The sequence below is a fragment of the Acipenser ruthenus genome, chromosome 10 (genome assembly GCF_902713425.1).
Source record: "Acipenser ruthenus chromosome 10, fAciRut3.2 maternal haplotype, whole genome shotgun sequence".
NCBI lineage: Eukaryota > Metazoa > Chordata > Actinopteri > Acipenseriformes > Acipenseridae > Acipenser > Acipenser ruthenus.
This window is the reverse complement of record NC_081198.1, coordinates 14,569,222-14,588,623: the sequence shown is the minus strand read 5'-3', so window position 1 is coordinate 14,588,623 and position 19,402 is coordinate 14,569,222. Positions and strand designations below refer to the sequence as shown.

At 36.0% G+C, this 19,402-nt stretch overlaps 1 protein-coding gene across 1 annotated transcript; it reads right to left on the bottom strand.

The window, feature by feature from the left end:
- Window positions 1-7,890: 7,890 nt before the first annotated feature.
- Window positions 7,891-17,667, bottom strand: LOC117400866 (vascular cell adhesion protein 1). The gene is made up of 10 exons (XM_034001210.3): window positions 17,473-17,667; window positions 16,662-16,940; window positions 16,059-16,361; window positions 15,538-15,804; window positions 14,819-15,085; window positions 13,216-13,494; window positions 12,261-12,581; window positions 11,629-11,895; window positions 10,780-11,037; window positions 7,891-10,688 (listed from the first exon to the last, which is right to left on the bottom strand). Exons 1-10 carry the CDS (start codon window positions 17,525-17,527, stop codon window positions 10,513-10,515), a joined length of 2,472 nt encoding a protein of 823 aa, XP_033857101.3. The 5' UTR covers window positions 17,528-17,667; the 3' UTR covers window positions 7,891-10,512.
- Window positions 17,668-19,402: the final 1,735 nt, after the last annotated feature.

Sequence of the window (19,402 nt, the reverse complement as noted above, 5' to 3'; positions counted from 1 at the left end):
TTAAAGTTTACATTGGCCCCAAGGAGGGAGGTTAATCCATGGGTCAGGTCTCTGTGCTGTGTTACTATGGTTCCTTGGCAACTAATAACATTCTTCCATACAGTAACCTTTTGTACACCCTACTGTGTTCAATTCTGGTCACCTCGCTACAAAAAGGATATTGCTGCTCTAGAAATAGTGCAAAGTAGAGCGACCAGAAATATTCTGGGTTTAAAAGGCATGTCATATGCCAGACATTGCCTGGGTTATTCCTGAGTTTAGACTCGCATGATCTGATTACAACTGGCTATTTCCTTTCATTTATCATAAATAAATCAGAAATCTTTCTCTAATTATAAAAACGATTTAAGAAAATAAAAGGGAAAGTTCCCCTCTTCTATGAAGACAAAGAAGCTGAATTCCAGGAGTTTCCAGTCCTAAACGCCATTGTTAGGATTTTCCAGGGAACATTAATGCTTTGTGGTGGAGCAGTGTTGATTATTTCTACAGTACGTCCACTTCCTGAGTGCAATGGATTGTGGACTGCGATCAGAATTGTTTTGATACATGTTATCCAGCACTATCAGAATTTGAAACAGCATATCCTAATCTCAGGGCTGCACAGTAATACAGCAAGGGACACAGTTAGACATCTCTCTATACCAAAAAAGTATGAATTTAATTCTACTTTATTTCATGTACAACCTTAACCCCCTTATTTTTCAATCTAGTACCAGTGTTTTATTACTCTTTACAAATGTTTTAACCATGTTTGCTACATTCTGTGGTTCTTATTATAATTTATTATGTTTCCATATTTCTTTATTAAATGCTTTCAACTGAGCTCAGCCTAATTGCCTGCCCTAGATATACATGTAACATATAAGTTAGCTCAGACTAAGTGTATTTATATCCTATCTTTGCTTTGATGTGCCACTTTGCATGAAATTTCTTTGTTTCACTGGCACTGCTGTGCCTAATCAAATCCCAGCCAGAGAAGTATCTATCTGACGAGTAAGGGTCACTGCAGCTTGATGAGGTGAACACTCCCCAGCTGATTTACCTCCTGAACCCCACAGGAGTGCAAAAGCCAGCCAAGACTGGCGACATTGCGGGAGATTCAAAGGAGAGCCAATGGAGACTCCAAGGGATGTTTGAACTGTAAGAAACTCTTTGAATGACTGTATCAAAACTGGGCAAACCCCAAATAAATCGTGTCCTGGTTTTAGAAACAAAATGATAGCATGAAAATTATTCAGGTATATCTTACTTCCGACAAGTTATAAAACTCTAAACAAAACTACTGGAGAGCTGGTGACCAGCTGTGAGTTGGGAATTGGAACTGGCCTGTTACGGGGTACCTGACTGGTATACAAAACCCTAGGCAAGGTTTGTAGTACATAGATTAATTTAGACAACAAGGGATTGACTTTATAGTAAACTCATTTAGTTACGTTTTTTATACTTTCTAGTAGACCATTCAATCATTAAGTCCACTATATGCAAATGACTGTTTCACACATTGCTTTTTTATCATCATACACTTGTGAAATCTTAATGAACAGTGTTGACTCACCTCTTTTATTTCAGAAGTTAAATAAGATGGGACTTTTTCGGACACATGTTAAACAGACACACGTACCAGTCAAGGCTTTTGTTCTTTGGTGTCTGCCAAATGTCATCTGCAATTTTCAGTGGAACTGGTGTGATGAATATGAAATTAAAATGACATTTCAAAGAATGGCAACTTGGGAATCAAATCAGTTTCACTTCATAACACCATGAATCATTTAATAAAAACTGTAAAAATAATAATAATTAAAAAAATGTTATTGTGAAACAAACAGCTGCATCGTGTAACAGATTAATTTAAGAAAATTCAGGAAGCTTACCTACGAAATTCAGGAAGAATGGTATTATCTATAACTATTTTAATTGGCAGTACTCACAAGTGTAGTAAGAAAGAACACATTTAGCAGTGTGAGTGTGAGAAATTACACTACACTCCACAACTCTCTGGAATTAACACAAGACATCTGGGGGTGGGACATTTGTAGCCCACGTTACCCCAATCAGACAACCTGCTTACTAATATATTGTTTTCCCTGATTAGATAACTATCTGCTCTTGGAAACGATGGAATACAACTATTCATTTACAAGAAAGACTGCTGGGGAATCTGTTTTTAATTTTACCCACAAAGATGTGTTCCTGCAATGGTGATTGCCTAGGCTGGTACAAGATTCATTATGATACTGGTCTTGGGAGCAGTTAATCATTGCAAGAACACATTTTTGTGAATCACAGACACGTACTTACATGTTTTATTATTATAATTTGGCACATTGATTTAAATTGGTGCACGTTTTATATGAAGCTCACTTGGCGTACAATCGCTGAGGTTAATCTGGAGTTAATGGCAATACCACCCCCTCATCAGCACACAACTCTACCAGTACTGTATTTGACACTTGGCTGATTCACATCTGAAGTAACTGACTGGCGCTGCAGGAGTCTGTATTGGGTTTAATCAGGGGAGGATTTGAAAACCATCTGCTTTTTGTTTGTTAGAGGTTACAGCAGCAGTGGAGGGGTTCAAACTGACATTTGAGTTTCAAACCCTGTTACCAGCCAGCACGGATTTCAGCCTCTGTCAGCAGAATTACGTCAAGCCAATGTCTTCAAAGATTTTCAATGAATCATCAATGGACGTCCAGTTCCTGCACAGTTGCACATTTTCAGTTTGCCATTGAATTTTATCATTAATTACAATACTTTGCGGTTTACCACTTTGCTGTGATTTTCCCACCATTTTATTAGGCGTGTGTTTCCTATTATGGAATGTTCTAATACTTTCAGGAAAACACAATGCTGTTTCGTTAAACATAAAAACTTTTCCAAATGTTAATGATTTAGAATCTGAAAAAAAGAACCTGTTGGAACCCTTGAATTAACATTAAAAGCTGGTTTCACAAACCCTGATTAGCACTAATCTTGGACTACTCAATGTTGACTTAGGTAAGGTACTCCATGATTAGAACTAATCAGGGTTTGTGACGCTTCAGGTGTCTGTGACAGTGAACTTCTAACCAATTCACTACCCCCTCAGAAATCTGTATCCCCTGGCGCATTGCGCATGCGTAAAATGAGATCGTCCCACAGGCCCGTCTAATTTTTCTTTTGCTCGTCTCAGGTAAAATGTGCACGCGAAGCAGTTGTCGGCTGCATTTTGCAATCATTTACTAACTTTTTCGACAGGACGGTGATTTCTTTGTGATGCGTATCAGTTATAGTTTGTTTTCATTAAAAACGTCTTAGACATGCGCAGCTAAAACAATCTTTAAATAATTAATGCTTAATGTATTAACTGTGCGACCTACCTGTTTATTGAAATTGTGCCGATTTCAAAGTAGCCTATTTTTTATATATTTTTTGGATTTCAAAACTTGAAAGTTGAAAGTAAATGATCACGAAAGTTCACGAATGTTGTTGCTCTGTGGTTTGTGCTGTTATGTCTGGAATAAACATGAGTCGTGTAAATGATATTAAAAATGCATAATGTATTACATATGACGTTATTGTTTACAGATATGTGTTAATATTTTTATTTTATATACAATACACACACAAGATTGGTATTGACAGTGAGAAACACGGGATACCAAATCAGACAGCTAACAATAGCAGTGATAATAGTTTATGGCTGTATTATTTGGTATCCCCTGTGCATTTCAGGCAGTGGGGCTCCTAGAAATGTCAAAACTGCACAGTGTGTCTACCTGTGCCCCATTACCACACACAAAGGGTTTGATTGATATTGGGTGTATTTACAGTGAGAAACACGGGATATCAAATTAAACAGCTGACAATATCATAGTCTATGGCTTTCTGTTTACTGATGTTTTAATGTTCTGCTATTTTGAATGTTATTCTATCCTTTTAATGTTCTTGATAGAGAACAACTTATTAAAATATTGTATAATTTAAAAAGATAATTGCTTGACAATATGTAAAACATATATGACAATATATATATATATATATATATATATATATATGTTTTATATATGAAAATATATAAAACATATATGACAATATATAAAATCCACAGGTTGTTTGTTGTGTTGTATATTATTATTATTTATTATTATTTATTTAGCAGAGGCCCTTGTCCAGGGCGACTTACAGTCGTAAACAAAAAACTTCTCATTAAAGCCTCTCTGGGAAAAAAATTAAAGCCTCGCTTTGTATGTATTGTGTTTTTTATTTATTTATTTATTTTTACTGTAGAGCTTTTTAAAAAGTCAATGCTTTAAGTCTTAGGAGTATGCAGTGTTTTATTGCAGTATGCACTGTTTCCTTCATTGCACTAGTGCATAGGTAGGCATTGTAAAGCCCAGAGAGGTATGGTAAAGCATATTACAACATATGGTAAACGCATAGTATAACCATAGGAAGCATTCAAAATTACAATGTACATTTACTGTGGTAAACTTATATACTCAGAAAATGTACATTTGCCTTTGCACTACCTTCAAAACAGGACCCTGTTAAGTAGTTCCAGAGGTCTGGTCAATTTGCTATACATGACTGCCATTTCCGTATACCCTGTCAGCCAATCAGAGAGCAGGATTTATCTTCATTGTAACAAATTATTAGTTTTGAAAAAAAACGCTTAAATAACTTAGGAAATTAAAGTGTAACAGATTGGTGTACCATTTGAGACCGATGTAGCCAATGGACGTGTAAAAACAGGTAAGATTTGTTTAATTATGCTGTTAGCTTCAATCACTTTAAACAAGAAAACGTTCACACATTGTAGAGATTTATGTCATTAGTCTATGAAAACAAATTCACAGCTAGCCAGCCAGAGTAACTTATGAACATATGAACGTAGCAGATTTAAAAGTACACCTCTGCGTGTGTAGTGGCAGCTTGCTTGGATTTTGAGGAGCCACTTTACCCAAGCAACAGGATAAAGTGCTGACACCGCAGCTCTCGTTGGTGTTTCTTGGCACTTCTGCTTCAAAAAATTTAAAAGAGTCTGTCAGTGCCTAAGTCTGCTTCAAAACATAAACAGGAAGATTTGTTGTGTTGTGATCCTATTACACTGTGTGCTGACAACAGCTCTTTTCAGGACATTTTGTTTTCTCTCTCTGGCACGTCTGACACTTCATTTTGACAAAGAGACATTATTTTTGGGGAGGAATTGGGGATGTACCGACACAAATGAAAATTTCTCTTGGAGCCATATCAACAATATCATGATGATTGCCAACAATTATGTCCTGATGGGAAGACAAAACTGTAATTGAACTGGGGGGGGGGGGGTTCTCAAAGCCAAGAAAGGGCTTTAAGGTTACATAGTAAAACAAACAACTTAATCTAGGACAATGGTCGTCAAAGTAATTTGATCATATCGCAGAGCCCCTTCAAGGAAAAAGAAAAAAAGTCGAGTACGTACAAGCACAGCATAAGCAAGCAGCACTGTCAACAGACTGCTGTGACACTTTTGTTGAAAAACGTTTTTAAAGTTTTATTTATTATCCCATGCTACGACCCGTCAGAAATGTGTTCACGACCCATAATTTAAGGACAGCTGCCGCGGGCACGATGGCCTGGCTTCGTTGGCACCACATTGAGGACAACTGATCTAGGAGCATGTCCCATCATGTCTGCAGAAAGTCATATTTTGCGGTCTCTGTTTACCACATTCATCCACAGACCAGCCTCTCTGTCACCATGAAGGCTGATTCACACTGGGCAAACGATTAACACGGTCACTACGAACACACCACCTAGTGTTCAAATCGTAGATGCCACGGACCAGTTGCCAGATCTCAACCTCTGAGCGCCAAGTTGGTGACGTCACATGCAGTCGATCAATCAATCACACCGTTCCCTTTAAAATATATTTCGCTTGTTTGATTGAAGTAGCTTATAATTGTAGAGATGCAGCAATCAATGTTCAATTAAATTTTAATTGAGCAAGCATGTGGCTATCCTTGGCTTTATGGCATGGGAAGGGCAGATTATAAAGACCATTGCGATTGGATGGTGTGTTAGTTTATTTTTTATCTTGAGCGCTCCAGTCTAAGGTTACGTCACACGATGTGAACTACCACCTGTGTACTGTTAGTAGTGACCGTGTTTATTATTTGTGAACCAGCCTTTATTCTTAAATATAAAACCATTGCATTGAATTGTATAGTAGTTCCAAAGCATACATAATGGGAAGTTGCACAACAAGGCAATAAGGACTACACACAAAGATTCACGTTGCTCTCCTGCTGGATTTGTGTCACATCCAGTGTCTGTTTCTAACAGCTTTGTTATATCTTACTCAAATGTATGTAAAAACCCTATGGTCAGCAGATTGTACTGTATTGCAGTACTGTACATAGGCTGTGCTCCATCTACGTTGTGTCAAAAGATAAGGTTAACTGTGGTCTCCTCAGCCCTAAGTAGGCAGACGGTTATATTTTTAACAAAAAATAAATAAAAGAATTGGCACCATAATGTACAGTTCTTCTTCCCCTTGTGTCAGAGGTCACAAGCTGCAACATATTTGTCTCAGTGAACTTTACATTCTGCCTGAACTCATTTGCAATGAATTATAGTGACATGCATTAACTTTTCAGCTGTGACTAAGTATGCTGGTGCTGTGATAGATCACTACTATACTGTAGTAATATACAAATAGCTCATTGAAGTGGCCCTTTTGTCCTGCCATTGCTGAATTGAACTATAGATGACACTCCATGAACATTCCATGAACTATTTTTTGAATCAGGAGAGTCAAAGTTATTTGTCCTTAAAATACTGCAGCAATATTGCAGAAATCTAGCACTCTGTGAACATTTATGGAGTATTCCATTCATATATGAAGTATAATGCATAGAAATGAAAGTATATTTAAACTTAAATGCAGCATTTAAATTTGGACATTCCTTTAATCAATCTGCTTAGCTACAGGGTGTAACTAATTTGTGTAATTTGTCCAGTCATTCTGTCTTTGGATTTAAATGAATGCAAAATTAAATCAGTTTAAAAAAACAAAATACTTTGTAGGACTGAATATAAGCACTCTCAACACTTGCTGTGTATAATACACATTACTTCGTCAATTATAATGCAGTACTATAAAGACAATTTTGCACAGGACTAAAGATTCTAAATTGCATCCACACCGTTTCCAATCCCTGAGGTTTTGCCCTCAGAAAGCATCTGTGTTTTTGTCAGACTGGCAGCCTTGTTGTATCTTATTCAGTTTTATTTTTATCCCTATTATGAAAATCTTGGACAGGCTTTAGTCACGTAAAAAACAGCACGGAGCACACATTGTACTGCAAAGCTGTGTGTTAGAGTGTGCTACAAGAACAAGTCAAAAGGGCACTGGGGTTATCCGCTGTTCCAGCCTTTTAATAGAAAGCAGGCACTTTGAGTATGTGAAAAAAACTGTTTTATTGCCAACATTCATAATGTGCACACTATATTATCATTGTTCATGTGTCAGGGGTCTGAAGCTACAGCAAATCTGCCTGTGTACTTTACATCCTGCTGTAATCTATGCAACTCATTCACAATTTCATGTTAAAGCAACTAAAGACTTAACAATATCAATTGTTATAATAAATGTCTATACATTACCTATGGATTTACAGTACTAATGGTGTTTTTTGTATGTAACAAAAATGGCTTCATTTCTGGCTTCATGTCAGAAATCTGAGGGTTAATGATATGTCCATGACAATTTGAAGAAAGTAGGCATATTAACAGAATGATATATATGAAAAAGAAAAAGAAAAAATAAATCGCCATTACAATTGCATGTTTTGTGAGTGTATTGTATTGTTTTTTTTAGTTAGAATACTACCTCACTCATAATGCATATGAATGAATGAATGAATGAATCAATCAATATTTATTTTATATAACGCCTTTCATAGAGGACCACCTTCACAAAGCACTTTACAAGATAGTGAGGAACAATGCATAATACATTAAAGTGAAATATTAGTGATCATTCACTAACGACCCTTTACTTACACAATAAAACAAAACAATGATCTTGCCATGGATGTAATCCGCTTCACAAAGAAACATATATCTAGTTACAGCAGCAAAATATATTATCTTGCCACATGTCTTAATAACAGCTGTTGAAATATAAGATCATCCACCAGTACCTGTTTGTTTTTAGTTTTTCTGTTTCATGGGAGTACAATACTGCAGGCTACTTTAGCATTTATGAACATATCAGTGTCATCAGTCCCGTTAGATTTATTATGAATTTCCTATTAAATACATTTACTGTCAGTATTACTAGTAAAGTACTACTGCCATTTTTAATTAATGGTCTGTTTTAGATTAGAAATGTATTTCAATGAAAATAAAGCGCACCTAATTTGAGGTATGGAAGACAAAAGAGATGTTAAAGTAAGATTTTGGTTGTAAAAGGCTTTTTCAACCTGATTAAGGACTATTATAATGCACAACCAACACATATTTAAACAACATGATTGCTATTCACTTCAATCACAATCTTGTTTTTAAAACGTGATAATCACACATTATATAGGTCTAGTGTGTAGAATATGAAACTCAGCATGGTCTGGGATCATTTTTACTGGTATAAACGACATACACACACGCACACACACCCACACATGCACACACACACACACACACACACAAACATTGTATATAACAAGTATATACACCTCTCGAGAAATCTCCCTAAATTTCCCACCTTTGGTCACTGTTTATAGTACTTCACCACAAAGACACTTCCCCCTTTACAACAATACTGTGTTGTTATTCTACTCCGTGGTTGATTTTCAAATTACATTTTCTTAAAAAAAATGACAAAACTAAAAATGTATCAGATATATCATTTAAGGTATTTTATACACAGTTAGGTTGTTGTTTTTTTCATCATGTGACTTAAAAGCAAAATGAAAGTAAATATTTTAATGACTCATTAAAAAAAATCCCTTGTCGAAAAGGACTTCCCCTACGTTTCAATAACTTTAAAGAAATATTCCCTGTACTGTAGCCGTTTGCAAAGTCATCGGTGGTTTTTAACCACATTACTAAGTTACTAAATATAGTTTACATGCCAGTGGAAGTTCGTTCAAAATATTTATTAATAAACAAAAAATAGCTTCATATTTAGGTACTTCATGGAACCAGTATTTCAAAATATTATAAGGTGCACAAAATACAGATTCTCTACAGAATTGAATACAATGAAAATAATATTAACATTAGTTCCTTCATTTTATACAACTATGACAAAGGTTTATCTTTTTCTATACTGACAAAAACAATTGTTTAATGCACAGTGCATTTTTCCCAACATGTAAAATAGTGTTTAAATATAAACAGTTCCCTCTCCTTTCCTCATATATAAATATATTACACATAAAAATAGACTAAACCGTTGTTTATTTTTTCTTAAAAACAGGATCATCTTATTTTCTAATCTAGTTAAATTATAGTTGAACTATCAGTTTTCTAAAAAATAATACATCTAAATGCTGGTACCATATGAGAGTCTCTCCTTGTTAATTGGTAACACTTTATATTAAGGTGCTGCTTATTATGTTTTATATATAATATATGCTTAATAACTATGTTATATAGTGTTAATGAAGCATTATAGACAGTTTATAACCATGCAATAGCCATAGACGGAATTATGTTAAAACATCCCAAAGTAGAATAGGTGGCTAAAAACTGTTCCCTTCATAAAACTGTTATTCTGTCCATGGCTAGTGCATGGTTATAAACCATCTATAATGTTTTATTAAAACTCTATAAAACAGTTATTAAGCATATGTTATATATTTATAAAACATAAAGTGTTACCTGTTAATTTATCTGTGCTTTCAGTACAAACAAATAATGCATTAAACGTGTATCAGTCTTCAGTACTGACATGAGATTGTAAAATAACTCACAAAATATAATAAAAATATGATTGAAATACCAGATTTGCATATTTTAGGATGGATATATTAAGATCTTCCCCTAAACACACCACTCAATGTATTCTAATGTATATAAAATACACCAAAGCAGTACAAAGTGGGCAGCAATTCAAAATGATCAGTCCCACACTTAATGTCAAACTCTGTTATTGCTTGATTGAATAACTGACTACAATTTTTGCCATCTATCCTCCAATGCTAACCCAGACAATATGTACCTTACTATCCACTGATAGAGATAAAGCAATCATTTTCTAGTGCGGACATCTATAATTACAGCAGCACAAATGTGACCCTTGAAATGGAACACAGATACAGCAAGAATAGTTCACAAAGCCTTTGACATGGCATGCCTTGTTCTTGTTTGTTAAAGTCTCTCAAGTTCTGTGATTGTCCAAAACTTGGTTCAATGAAACAAGGCTCATCACCAGCAGCCCCTAAAGCAATCTCAAGTCATTCAGTCATGCAGTTCCTTCAAGTTATAAGATGGTCGGGTGGTTCATTTTCATCTCTCCCATAGCTTAAAAGCATGTGTTCTCTAGACAGCAGCTGGATTCAATTGTGTTAACTCATAGAATCCTCGATTCTTTGCTTGACGTAAGAGGTGTATAACAAAGAGAGCTGAAGCTGCAGCTAACACAGCTGCTGAGGCTCCTATGGTAGGGATTAAAATAGCCAGGTAAGGAGGAGACTTCTTCTCCTGAAGTCTTTTTCCTGGAAACAAAAAAACATTTGTTTAATACTATTGACAAAACATAAATGTAATAAAAATCAGACCATCAAAGTAGAGCATGAAGTGTCTTACCAACGTGGATCTCGATGACTTCAACCTCGTAGCCCATGTCGTTGGTCACATTGATCTCGTAAAGGCCGGTGTCATTCGTGGTCAGGTAATAAAACTCGAAGGTGCCGTTGTCTGAGCAGAAAGTCGTTCCATTGCTGATTTTCTTCAAAACGATCGTCGGGGCAGGGTAGCTGACGGTTTTACATGAAATGGTGATATTTTGTCCTTCTAACACCTCTGTAGATGGATACACCAACACTGTTGTATTCCTCGGGGGAACTGTAAAGAACAATGATAAATCAGCATACACAAAACACTGAATAATGAAGTCCCTATACTGTACATGTTATCTCTCCAGTTTGCTATTCAGACAATCAGGGTCACAGATTCACTGACTTCCTGCAGTCTTAAATTAATTCAAATTTGAAAGAGAAAATTCCACGTTAATGTTACAAAATGAGAAGTTGGTTTTGTAAAAATATTCTCTTCTATCAAAAAAAAAAAAAAAACTTAGAAAATATGCCCCTAGCAGTGAAAATTGATGGTAAAACCTTGTGGGACTTAACTACATAATGACTGAACATATAGGTGTACAATTACATAAAATGTATTTAAATTTTAGTTTTAAAATAGAACACCACTGTCATAATATTAACATGATGTGACGTATTATGAAATTTCCAATATCTTTAAATGAGTTCCATTGCATTGCAGTGGCGGTGAGGAAACTAAGAACTTGTGACTTCACTGCCACTACTCAACTAAAAGAGGAAGTGAAAGAAATGTGGCATTTCAGTACAGTAGATAGCAGAACTTACTAAAATATACCATTCCTTTAAATAATAGAAAAGGGGTTTTGAGGACACTGACCTTTAACAGAAATTTCAACACTTGCTTTCTCACTGCCGACCTCGTTGGTGGCTTCACATTCATACAGCCCTGCGTCACCCAGCTGAGCTTCATTAATTGTCAATGAGCCGTTGCTGGACGCCAGCTCTCTGTCTCCAGTGGGGCTCTTCTTGCGCAGAGTGAGGGTCGCTGCTGGGTTACTGTGGGACGCACAAGAAACAGTCACGCTGTCTCCTTCTTTCAGTGCTTCAGCCGGGTACACAGAGATGGAGGTATTCTTGGGTGAAACTGCAAGAATTGAGACAGTTCATTTAACCTTCATATGGTGCAAAGGAGGGCAGCAGTTTTACCATGAACATGTCAGTAACAGGTTGTTTATATACTGTTCTTAAGTAATGAGAGCTTTGAAAACCACCCCCCCCAAACATGTCTCTACAATAACAAGTATATACTACTGGTAGAATGGTACAACATGTGGCAACATTGGTCACAATGGAAGAAAAAACTGAAATCTCAGTATACTGTACATAAGATAACTTATCATTATTATTATTACAATGATTACTTCCCTAAACAAAAGTGGAGGCATGTTCTATTATTCTAAGATGCCCCATGTATACTATCATGACTATATGTAATCCACAGTAACTTACAGTGTATATTAAGTGATACAGCAGAAGCTTTGCTTTTCTTCTGGTCTGGGATTCCTTCCATTTTGAAAATGGCTTTGCAGGTTACTTCTTTTCCACTGTCCTCCATTTTCGGTACAAAGGTGTATGTCGAAGTTAAATTGCTGACGTCGTTGTTTTTGATGTAGACTCCTTCGTCGTCTCTCTTGAGGACACGTTCCCCGTCCAGCCACTGGATCTCCAGGTACTCCGGAGGATACACTTCCGGGACTTTGCAGATGAGAGCGGCTTCTTTCCCTTCCTGAAGAGGGGCACTGGATTCAATGACAGGATCGCTGGGGAAAGCTGCAGGTTGAAGAGAGCACAGTGGGTTATTCATGCTGCTGTTCAACCTGTATTATTCTTAGAACAGTATCCAAAAAGAGACTTTGTCTAACTTTCTAATGTACATATTATTAATTGAGTCTTAACAGTCCTGGAGGAAATTAAACCAATTCTTTATTAATAAACGCACGTGGATAATGCCAATGTCTAGGCCTGGACCCAACCAAAAATAATGTTTTATTAAAGACTTTCTTTAAAGCTTGTTTTGATCAACTAAATTTGCAGTTCATGATGTTTTTTTCTTTCATATTTCAAAGTACAGTTTGCCTAATATAATGTGTAGAAACACTCAAAACACAGTCCTAAAAACATGGCAGTACATTTTCTGTTTGTAATGACACACTGGAAAGATGTTATTCATGTATAGATAGGCTAGCTAGCTAAGCTAACGGCCAGATGTCTGTGTTACTACTACTAGTGAGGACTCATGCAGTGTGTTACTACAGTACTTTTTGGCACCTTTGATATGGGATCCAATTTAACAGCTATCAGACTCAATGACGGAAAAGGCACCTGCTGGTCTAGTGCAGTATTACAATTGTATCATTGCATTTCTAAATTAATCATACATGACTGAATATTGTGTGTTACTTACAGTACACTTTTATTTTCGTAGAGCTCTCCTTTACCACAGACCCACATTTGACCTGACATCTGTAGGTGTTTTCCTGGTCTGTTCCCACTGAAGAGAGGGAGATGCGGGACTCATTGCCCTTAGTCTCAGTCTTCTCATACAGAGGACGGTCTGTCGGGTGTTTCCAGGTGAACTGTGGGGAAGGGCAGTCTGTGACTCTGCAGGTGAAAACCAGCTCGCTCCCCAACTCTACAGTTAACACGCGTTGAGGAGGATCCATTTCTACTTTGAATGGAATTGCTTTGGGGAGAAAAAGAAAAGATTATTGAAATTAACATCGAAGTGAGGTATTTTATATCTATATCTTTAAAATACCCAATCAAAATATATAAGGTAAAACAATGGAATTATAATGCACTTGTTGTACAACAAGTATTAGCTAAAGTAATGCACTCTTTTCCATAGTTCTGTTTTGCATAGTACATACCATAGTAAATGACACTAGTTTAAACTTGAAAGCATATATTATAATCTACAACATAGTCTTCCAGAATGCAGTAATAAGAATTTCAAGTTACAAATACATCTCTAAACCTTACCTCCTCTTAAAAACACGAGCAGCAAGATTGCTTTAAATAATCTCCTGAATGCCATTACTAAGCCTTATACTCTGCCTGTGCACCTGTGATATGTATCTCGTTTGTTTGTTTAACAGACAAAACCTACACTTTTATAGAAGAACGAGGGTGGAATTTCCTTAAGAATAAAGTTCACTCCCCCGTAAAGTAAATTTCAGCTGTGAATTCCCCTTTTCTTTGTCTATTGCACACACTGCTCCCCCTACCTTTCAAGAACAGAGACCGTCAGTTAAGCTTCCCTTTTTAGACATTGAAAGCGTGGCAAGCGAACTCACAGAGAGCAGCTATGCTCAAAATACACGTGTGTTCAACTGAGGAAAAACATGCATTTCGTGTTGGGTCTCTATGATTAGGAACAATGCTCTGCTCTGTGTCATAAAGGAGGAGTTCAATTACAGTATTTCAGTTTTTTATTATATCATTTATTACTGTTACTTTATGTGTATTCTCATCTGAAAATGTATCTCTTGGTTCAAAATTCAACCCTCTTTGTTATGTATCAAGCTTAGTAAAAACTATTGTATTAGCTGAAACAAAGCATGGAAATTGACCGCGGTATTAGACTTTTACAAAGGAAGTATTGGTACTTTCCACTCATTTATTGTTAAGTGTAATAAACTTTTTCAAGCATTGTGCTAACAAGTTATAAAACAGCACTCCGCCCACAGTTCCAGTTTCTGTTGGTCTAAACATTTTCTATTTTAACTTGACTTAAGAGGAACGATGACAGTTCCCTTTTATGGGCACTGAAAAGTCATGCAGATTTTAAAATGAATAGTAATGTCCTGGACAGACTGTTTACTTTTACTGTTAAAGCACGGGTTTTAAAACTGAGGCAGGAAACCACCCCTGCCAGGACTAAAATCATTAGCCCAACATAAATTCCCATTTTCAGTAAGTAGGAGTTTGTTTTGAAGATGTTAAATCTTATAAACCTCAAGGCAAGGCAACCTTAAAACATTATATTTACTATGTGTGACACTAACCTTCAACAGAAATGTTGACAGTAGCTTTCTCACTGCCGACCTCGTTGGTGGCTTCACATTCATACAGCCCCGTGTCGCTCAGCTGAGCTTCATTAATTGTCAATGAGCCGTTGCTGGACTCCAGCTCTCTGTCTCCAGTGGGGCTCTTCTTGCGCAGAGTGAGGGTCGCTGCTGGGTTACTGTGGGACGCACAAGAAACAGTCATGCTGTCTCCTTCTTTCAGTGCTTCAGCCGGGTACACAGAGATGGAGGTATTCTTGGGTGCAACTGCAAGAAATGAGACAGTTCATTTAACCTTCATACGGTAAAAAGAAGTGGTAAAAAGAATGAATGTTTCCTAATAATAGTTGTTTTCCAATGAAAAATGAATTAACAACACAATAATTAGTCTGTCAAACTTAATGTGTTTTTCTTAGTTTCAGAAAATTACTTTTCACAGAGATTTTTAATGAACTGCTGTTTTTTTGAAAATGTCCTTTAATGTTACAAACTAAGAAACAAACAACTTTAGGGATCTCAGGAGATCTTGAATTGCATTCCTTAGTTCTTTGGTACTAGCACTGTGAAATGAACAGATTTTCTTTTTCTCCTCCAAATGTGTTTATTAGACTGGGGGTTAAACACGTTGACATTTTCCTTCAGAATTTTGTTTGAGTTTTAGGTGAAAGGCTTGAGAAAGTAACAGGGAAAGTGCAAAACTCTCCAACCAAGTAGTGTACCTTGAACAGTGATTTCTATGTTTGTCGAGCTGCTCCCTAAAGCATTGAGGGCTTCACATTGGTACTCTCCAGAGTCGAAAGGCTGAGCTTTCCCAATGAACAGCGTCTCACCCTCAGCTACCACTTGAGATTGACCTTGAGGAAGCAGCTTCTTCCACACCAGCTCTGCAGGGGGATTGCTCTGAGTAGAACAGGTTAGGCTCATCTCCTCGCCTTCCCTTACAGTGCTGCTTGAACTCCCAGAGACTAAAGGCTTCTGTGGGGCGACTGTAATGAAAATGAACATACAGCTTTTAAAATGATTCCTAAACACAAGTCTGTATTGTTATCATGCTGGGAATGTGACATGGACTCCCATTATATTAAAATGTATTATTTCTAACTCCATATACAGCATATCAGACAATTACACATGTGCCAGCCTGTTGTGTTGGATTATAATGCTATGCCACTTTGCAGTTGGGAAATAGAAAATAAAATGCCATTATAATCACTGAAATGTGTCATATGTTGCTACTCACAGTGTACATCAAACGTTGTAGTGGTAGTTTTGGTTTTCAGTTCTTCTGGTATCCCTTCCATTGAGATTACGGCTTTGCAGGTTAGTTTTTTCCCAGTTTCTTCAATTTTGGGAACAAACTTGTAAGTTAAAGATAAAGAGCTACTATTCTGGTAGTCTGACTCTTTGAGAGCACGTTCCCCGTCCAGCCACTGAATTTCCAGGTACTCCAGTGGATACACATCCGGGACTTTGCAGGTGAGAGCGGCTTCTTTCCCTTCCTGAAGGGGAGCATTGAATTCAATGATAGGATCGCTGGGGAAAGCTGCAGGTTGAAGACAGCACAGTCGGTTATTAATACTACTGTATCCTAGCCCAGGTGAAACACGTTTAGCGCACCACAGGGCTATACGTTTAAAAAGGACCCTTCCTCCTGGATAGTTTCTGTAGGAACCACAGATTTATGACACTGTGGTAGTATTTTATTTATTTTTAAAGAGACTGCTAAAGGTAAAGTCCGAACCAATATAAACCCAGACATGCAATGTATAATTTATGGTACATTTTCATCATTGAATCATGCAGTCTATTAATAAAGAATAACTTCAAAAACGATCTTACTTACAGTACACTTTTATTTCAATAGACTTCTGTGCTTTCTGTGATCCACACATCACTTTACAGATGTAAGTGTTATCGTTCTCTTTGCGCACAGGTGTAAGGACAGCACGCGACTCTAAAACGCCATTCTCGGTCTTTATGTACATCGGTTTATCTTCCAAAGCTATCCAGCTGAATGTCGGGGAAAGACAGTCTTTGGCACGGCATGTAAGAACCATGTCGCTTCCACTCTCTACAGTAATCCTACGTTGATGCGGCTCCATTTCAACTTTAAATGAAAGTACTGTTTAAACAAACAAACAAACAAACAAACAAACAAACAAAAAAAAATTATTGAAGAGGCAACGTATTCTGCTTGAATCTAGGCTGAAACAACTCACTGAAAGCACAACTAATTTACCACATAATTACGGCAGCAATTTAAACAAATGTTTCACATTATATTGTTTCAGAGAATTTCATAGGACTGACATTTGATAAGTCATGTTTTGCAGTTTACTTGTAATACATTTTTAAGATACCTTTAAAAGACTGGCACAGACTCAATGCATTTGAGTAGAATACCAAAAACAACTGCTAAGCCATTGGAATTTAAGTTAAAGTATGAACTATAAATTAAAGGAATTGGAAACTAGCAAAATAGTTATGACGACATGTTTATTATTATTATTATTATTATTATTATTATTATTATTATTATTATTATTATTATTATTATTATTATTAATCACAATGATAAAATAAATGCAATTGAATGTGTTTGTCTATTAATGGTGGGTCATGCATATATTGCTGATATAAAATGTTAAACTTACCTCTAGTTAAAAAGATGAACAGCAACACCTCGATGAGTTGTGAATTGAATCCCATTGTTAAAAGCAGTGTATCTTAATATTATAAATGATCAAGTGGATTGATATTGTAGGCATATATTGAAGAAGTAACTCTGATTATTTTTTTATCTGCTCCTGTGATTTGTTGTGATTCAATGTGTTTGTGCAACTGAAATTGAACGTTATTTATACTGAGTCTCGGGAAGAACAAAAATTCCCAGTAAACAAAAAAAAGAAAAAAAAACATACGACCCCCTGTACAGTAAACCTTAGATACTGTAAGTATGAATTCCCCTAATGTTAGGCTACTTAACTCAACACTCTTCTCCCCCTAGCGTCCACAAAATGGTAATGTTATGGAATATTTCAAATCGTCATCTTCATGCAACGCAGTTTAAATTTGTTTTGTTTTGATACCGTATTAAAAAAAAAAAAAAAAAATTATACAGAACTCCAGTAGCATGTAAAATTATGCATTTAAAATATTTTTTTTCCTGACATTTTAGTTTTCTGTGCACAGTTTGGTTCTCTGATGGCAGAATTTCTACTCAGTGACACCTTTGTTCATATTTTGCTAGAAATGGATTTGGAAGCATCTGCCAACCAATCACCTTATGTCAGCTGTCGTTCAAAGTCTATCTAATCTACTGTTTTACCCAAACTGACTTGCAACAGGGAGATGCAGCTTGTATACATTACAGCATACATATCAGGGATAAAATTAGCTAAACAAAAAAGTGTGTTTTTTTTGTGTGTTCTACATATCAAGGATGTGAACAATTCTTTTTTGTCTCTGTTTTTTCTTTACATCACAATGAAAACAATTTGAAACAAGAATAATTTGGTCTATCCTTTAACTTCAAACTCATCGATTGCATGAGGAAGTTGACAAATGTCAATGTCAGCTAGCAACAGCTTATTATTATTATTATTATTATTATTATTATTATTATTATTATTATTATTATTATTATTATTAATAATAATAAACACACAGTGGATGTGTAAACCATAAAAAGAGTATGTCATTTTCAGAGCAAAAATAAATAAATAAATGCTGTTTTAAAGTTACATTGTCCATGTGTATATTCCAATGACGTGATCGTCCACAACCCCCTCGATAACTTGAGTATGTGTTGTGTGTAGGGTTATTGTTATAAAAGATGTCAGCGCTTGCATTTTGGGTGAGTGGACCACGAAATGAAGCTCAATTGGGGAATGTAAATAAACTAACTCAACAGGATATGTGACATCAGATGACATTTTCAACATTTCTGACACAACAGGTTTTTTGGTTTAAAAAAAAAAGCAAAAAACAAAACAGGAACCAAAGAAAAGAAAGCAGGTGATAAGGTTTTGTTTTTTTATCACATGTAAGTTTCAAAATCAAATGATAGTTCCTACATTTTGTTAAATATTGGCTTAAGGGATCATTCTCAGATTTATACTTTCCATGCCATGATAATTATACTATTATTATTCCCTGCAGAGTATGGAATCGCATAGTTATGCATGTATGTCACAGTCACACTTATACACATATATCTGAAGAACTGCTGATGTCGTGTAATGAAACTTGGTATTAATATTATTTAGCATAATTATTGGGAGAATCAGATTGTGGGGATATATGGAGGTGTCATACTGTCTGTACATCCGCCCATCTGTGTCACACTTACTAATTACAAGTTATTCTACATACTGTTAAGCAGTCATTTTAATATACTTTACCATGATACTAACACCACATGATGTCCAGGTCTTGAAGTACCACTTATGCAATTTTCATTAGACTATTCTTTGGAATTTCTTATTCTACCCTGTCCTGTACATACTGCACATATACCATTGTCATGAAGCTTTTCCTCATACGGGTATCTCTAATTGTGAATTGACAGCTGTCCTGTTTTTA

Coding starts and splice junctions, on each gene's coding strand:
- LOC117400866 (XM_034001210.3), bottom strand. CDS start 17,527: ATGGGATTCAATTCACAACTCATCGAGGTGTTGCTGTTCATCTTTTTA. Junction 16,362..16,661: donor TATTGAAATAAAAGTGTACT/GTAAGTAAGATC, acceptor TTCAACCTGCAG/CTTTCCCCAGCGATCCTATC. Junction 11,896..12,260: donor TGTATCACTTAATATACACT/GTAAGTTACTGT, acceptor CAATTCTTGCAG/TTTCACCCAAGAATACCTCC.